The 5,771-nt window shown below is 34.4% G+C and overlaps 1 protein-coding gene across 2 annotated transcripts; it reads right to left on the bottom strand.

Moving 5' to 3' along the window:
- Positions 1-1,327: 1,327 nt before the first annotated feature.
- Positions 1,328-4,146, bottom strand: LOC104244041 (uncharacterized). 2 transcript variants are annotated; one of them, XR_011402306.1, is made up of 4 exons: positions 3,666-4,146; positions 3,105-3,346; positions 2,288-2,761; positions 1,328-1,804 (listed from the first exon to the last, which is right to left on the bottom strand). XR_011402306.1 is itself a non-coding variant. In XM_009799340.2 (3 exons), exons 1-3 carry the CDS (start codon positions 3,906-3,908, stop codon positions 2,365-2,367), a joined length of 882 nt encoding a protein of 293 aa, XP_009797642.1. In that variant the 5' UTR covers positions 3,909-4,146; the 3' UTR covers positions 2,145-2,364. The 2 variants fall into 2 exon arrangements, 1 of the variants encoding a protein (XP_009797642.1); XM_009799340.2 differs by lacking the exon at positions 1,328-1,804 and having other exon boundaries at positions 2,145-2,761.
- Between the last annotated feature and the right edge of the window lie 1,625 nt (positions 4,147-5,771).

A 5,771-nucleotide genomic window follows, 5' to 3' on the forward strand; every position in this document is an offset into this window, starting at 1 on the left:
CGTAGTACTATTCATCCCTTGTATTACAAAAGTATTAACGACTTACATTTATATTATTTACATAGTAAATACAAAAGTGATTTTTTATTTTGACCATATAGAGACCAACTTTGGTCGCTAACGGTAAATGAATTTAATTTAGCGACCAAATTTGGTCACTAACAGTACATGAATTTAATTTAGCGACCAAATTTGGTCACTAAATTTTAATCAAATTTATTTATATTTTATATAATATTTAAATTAATAATAAAAATTGTTAAACGTTAGAACTGGGTCTCACATTGGCGACCAACGTTGGTCTCTATTTCATTAAGCGACCAACTTTGGTCGCTAGCTTTTGAATTATATTTATTTATATTTTAATTTTTTTAAAAATAAATATATATTTATTAAAATATTATAACTGGGTCCCATGTTAGCGACCAATGTTGGTCGCTATCAACTTATCCTTCAATTAGCGACCAACGTTGGTCGCAAGTTTTAAATTATATATATTTATATTTTATAAGTTTTATAAAATAATAATAAAATTATTAATAAATTTAATGTGGGTCCCACTTTAGCGACCAATATTGGTCGTTAATCTCAGTATATATTTGACCAAGCAAGTCTGACCAGTTCAGTCAACAATTTGACTAAATTTGCGGCCAAATAGTGACCAAAAGTATTTCAAATATTTTTTTATTATTTTCGACAGTTTGACGACCAACTTTGGTCGCTTTTCTTGACAGACCAAATTTGGTCGCTAATTTTTTATCGCTTTTTCCCGGATTTCTAGTAGTGATTCTTGCAAATATAATTAGTAAGTTTGGATTTAACTAGACTCTGTCTAACTAGAAGGGCTGTCATAATTTACACTACTGTGCCAACAAGTATTTCCAGTAAAAGAAGTTCCAATGGTGTTTAATCTTACGGTTATCAATCATATTAAAAATGATAGCTACAAGTACTTGTAATCACCATTGAACAAAATAAGCAAATCCCATAATCAGGTTATTCATAGGAACCATAGTAACAGTATGCATACCTTTTAAAATTAGTAAGTCAATTTCATAACAATAAGTTAAAAGCAGACATATGAATCACTGAGTTTATATATTTGATAATATACTTCACATGGATTCAACTTTAAAAGCATTCTGAAGCAAATCAAGCCCATATAACAAAGAATTTACGTACAAGTGTCAGTTTAAGTCCTTTAAAGAATTCATTTACATGACGACATGGAGAGTATTTCATCCTTTTACTTGCTGAATCCACAGCGCCAACATGATCATGAAATCAAATGATTATCAAATATATTGTTGGTCATCAACACATAAAATCAATTTACATCTGCTTCGTTATTATTATTAACAGTAATTGTGAAATTTCTTAAATACATAATTAGGGTTCACAAAATTGAGGAAACTTTAATTTTAACGGAGAATCATTAGTTCCTAAACTTGTGCTCTTGATACCGCATGTAAGTATTTTTCATGTTCTAGATTGTGGTTCATAAGCAACAACAGCAACATCAACAACCTAGTATAATCTCAACAGTGCGGTCTGGAAGGGCAGTGTGTACGCAGACCTTACCTCTACCCTAGGGTAGAAAGGCTATTTCCGATACACTCTCGACATACCTCCCTCCAAGTGAGGTTGTTTCCGATACACTCTCGACATCCTTCCCTCCAAGAATTCCCCACCTTGCTCTTGGGTGACTCGAACTCAGAACCTCTTGGTTGGAAGTGAAGGGTGCTCACTACTAGAGCAACCCACTCTTGTCAAATTGTGGTTCATAAGCAATTTATGTAAAATCCTATCAATTATTTAGAACTGTCAAACTATATGATTTTCTTATAAAATGCATAAATCAAAAAACATACCCGATTCCATTGATAATTCGCAGCGAAATTATATGACCTTTACTTGTGACTTAAAAAGTTCTTTCTCTCTTTTCTTTCTGCTTTCTTTCAGAACAATAATGATGGACCCGTAGTTTAACGCATAATCCCACTTTCTATCATAGTGGGGAGTGGGGAGTTTTAATCAAAATTAACTTCCCCAAGTAGCCAAAAGAAATTTAGCAAATTTAATTTAATATTTATTAAACCCAAAATAACTTGTAACCAACGTGGGCCATATTTTACAATAAGTTCTTTTAGAGATCCCAACAGAAAATTCTTTTGATATCAAAAGGTGTAGTACTTACACTTAGAAACAGTCATGTCTATAAACAAAAAAGGGAGTTGGTAAAAACTTATATACAAATCAATCTTGTAGGAAAACAGTAAAAACATACAAGATTTTTTTCCTCAGCTCTTGGACGAACTTGAAATGCATTTTTAGGATGGAGAAATTCAGAAGTCTTGTGTTTCTTCAAACCAAGTATAAATACTTATCAAAGTCAGAAAGGTACTGTGCTAATGAAGTAGTATGTTCATTACTCTGAGCTGTTGTTGAAATTGGATTTTCATTAGGAACGGGTCTAATGATAGTTCGAGGAGATGTTGGTGGAGATGCAAAAAGCATAGAGGTTTCTAGGACTTGACGACTTATACTTTCTTGATGAAGCAATAGTCTTTGTGCTCTTAGTGCTATCATGTATAAACCAGCCGCCAAGAAAACTGTCAGTAGACCAAAAACTCCAGCAGCTGAGAATAATCCTTGTCCTACTACTAAACAACTTTCCTTTGCTATTTCCCAATTTTTTAGATGTCCAGACTCTACACTTAGCCCTATTAGTAACAATATCTCCGCAACAGCAAAAAAAACCCTGTTATAAGATTGAAATACTACACGCATTAATGATGTTTTAAAACTCTAGTTTAACAAAAGCTAGATATTATAGTATGTTATTGTTAGGATATTTGCAAAATGGAAAAACAAGATTGAAACCAGGGGTGGATCGAATATTTTAGTACATCTTAACATATCTCACCTCAGCCCAAGTAATTTTTAGGCATGTCAATGACCTGCCCATTTATTGACTCAACCCATTTTGACCCGTCCAAAATCGGCTCAACCCGACTATTTGACACCCCTAATTTTCTCATATCTCAAGTTATATGTTAACATCATTTTAAGATGATTAGAAGGAAAGGTGACATAATACATACCATGTGGAAACAAAGAAGAAGCCAGCTTGCCAAACAAGAGAGTTGAGAGAATCAGAATGAGGATCCCAATAAAGTATATGAGGAGGAGTTGCTTTGCTCACAACAATCAACAAATATGTGTGCTCAATCACCATGGCAATAGCCAGAGCCAAAAATGCAGCAGAAGCACACAGTAGAGGTATTTTCCCTCTACCACTATATGTGCATTCATTTCTCCCTCCTCCTTTCCCACTCAATATCACCTGCAATTTCCATTTAACATAAGTATTTTTCAATTCCAATATGCAACAATTCACTGTTCTAAAAGATGCTTTTAACTAAAATTGGCCTTCTTTCATGAACCTTTCCCTGTTTTCAACAGAAATTGTGGTACATCTTTTTGAGAGAAATTATGTAGCATAATTTAACTTCTTACAAAAATCAGGTCACCTAAAAGATAACGATAAAGTAAATTTGAAACATAAAGTAAATTACATGTTGCAATATGTTAAGACATACTTATAGTATACAGTTCTTTTACACCATCTGCGTATATAAGTTAAATACGAAAAAGAAACCTACTTGAGAATGTGTGGCTTCGGCAATGAGGGAGAGAATGAAGCAGAGGAGGCCAAGAAGTATTGACAAGACCATAAGAAATGCACCCATTTTGCTACCTAAATTGGTACTAGGGCGACTTGGCGCAAGATCTGCATGAGTCACAGCCATTCCAGCAACAACAGGAAGATCAATTTGGTCAAGTTCAAAATTAATGGATGGTACAGAAGACAAAAAATAAAGATTGTACTCTGTCGAATTAGCCATAAAGAGAAAAAGTTTTAGAATTGCTTGGAACAAAGGTTGCTTAAAGGCCAAATATTCCTTTGTACGTTCTTGAGCTTTCCATGTAAGTTTTCACACACAAGGTTGTCATTATTGAAAGCTTTTTCAAGTTTGAAGCTTAATCTAAACCCAAAAAGGTACTACTTTATTCAGATTATTAACTAAAGCTATAGCCAGAAAATATAATTAGATCAATGTGGTACAATGCTTTTGTAAAATTAAACCTTTTATTGTGATCCAGAAAGGGAAAGAACAACGTATTAGTGAAAAGAAGCTTTATTTCAAATTGATCTTCTGAAATATTAATGCATGGCTTTTCGAAAGATTATTTGATTGATTTAGCAATTGAGTAGTATTTTATACAATAAAGAACTTTAAGTGGAATATATTGACTTAAGTACTACTGCAAATTCTTGAATGACCTTACATCATTTGCCGACCCAGATAGCACGACGCAGGCATCTTATTTTCTTTACCAACTTTTGCACTCAACGAATAATATTTCTGTGGGCATAACTTCTTGTCTTAGTGCATATTAAAGCATACAAATAAATTTGAAAATCTTAACCTATTCTCCACGTTTCTATTGCTAGATAATATTTGTCTATCAACAGATAGAGGTGGATCTAGAATTTTAAGTTTTTAAGTTTTTAAAAAAACAGCCTCACATTTATATAGTAAGAGATATTTAGTGAATTTCTTAATTAAAAATCATTGGATTCACGTGAGCCCATAACTAACTCTTAGGCAATGTCTGGATATCAGTCTATCTCTTTCTCTTTCAGTTCTTTCCGTGGTGCAAAGGAAATCAATCCACTCGTCCTAACTAAGATGCCACTGGATCAACTCCGGAAGGAATTACTTACCAAGAAAAAGAGGGAGAGGAGCGAGAGACTTTCCCTAACATTACCATTGAACTTTGACTTTATATATGTATTACTATACCTCTATTTTGTTTTTTTTAATCCCCTGTCGATAGGGAGTGGGGTAGGATGGTTTCAATTTCTTTTGGTTGAATATATGAACGTTCCCATCCTAAAACAGTAAAACTTTCTGTCAACTTAATTAAAGCAGATAATGCGTTAGAAGTCTTGAAACAATGCCTTCTGATCTCCAGATTCCAGATTATACAGGGTGCAAAACAGACATAAACTATAACATTAGAATTCCGTAGAAGGAGATGCCGTATACAGATGTTCAGCAAGTCCTGTGAATCAGTGGCGGACCCAGGATTTTGTGCAAGCGGGTTCAATCTTAGAAATATATAATTTTAGTCGTAAAACAGTAGTTGTCAAGTGGGTTCAAATAAAATATTTATACAAAATTTACGCAGCCTTAATCGTAATTTATACATATACACAATATTATTTTTTGATGAAGCGGGTTCAGTTGAGCCCGCTTGCCACCACGTGCGTCCGCCACTGCTGTGAACAATGTGCGAAGGCATAGACAAGTTCAGGATTTAGACTCAATACAGTTAATTACAGACAGTCACACATACATATAAGTGGGTTGGGCCCAGCCCGAGACCGCGAGACCACGGGCCAAACGGGCCGGTTCAAACGGTCCTTGGAGCCCACTGTGGGCTGGTCCTCCAGGTTGAGACCGCGAGCCCGGGACCGGCGGGCGGGCCTGGGCCGGTTCAACCGGGCCAAACGGCTATTTTTAAAAAAAAATTAAAAACTAACCGTTTGGTTTTTTAAAAAATAGTCATTTGGCCCCCAAACTTTGTTTTAACTCCAAACTTTTTATAATTACACTTTTTCCCTATTCTCAACTATAAATACCCCCTCATTCTTTCATTTTGACTCACAAATTTATCAATCTCCCTCTAATTTTCTTCTA

This window comes from Nicotiana sylvestris, chromosome 9 (genome assembly GCF_000393655.2).
Source record: "Nicotiana sylvestris chromosome 9, ASM39365v2, whole genome shotgun sequence".
In the NCBI taxonomy this organism is placed as follows: Eukaryota; Viridiplantae; Streptophyta; class Magnoliopsida; order Solanales; family Solanaceae; genus Nicotiana; species Nicotiana sylvestris.

Excerpts from the sequence above, each read along its gene's own strand:
- LOC104244041 (XM_009799340.2), bottom strand. The coding sequence starts at position 3,908 with ATGGCTAATTCGACAGAGTACAATCTTTATTTTTTGTCTTCTGTACCA. Across the intron at positions 3,347-3,665 it reads CCGAAGCCACACATTCTCAA|GTGATATTGAGTGGGAAAGG; the intron begins GTAGGTTTCTTT and ends TGGAAATTGCAG. Across the intron at positions 2,762-3,104 it reads TTCTTCTTTGTTTCCACATG|GGTTTTTTTTGCTGTTGCGG; the intron begins GTATGTATTATG and ends ATCTTATAACAG.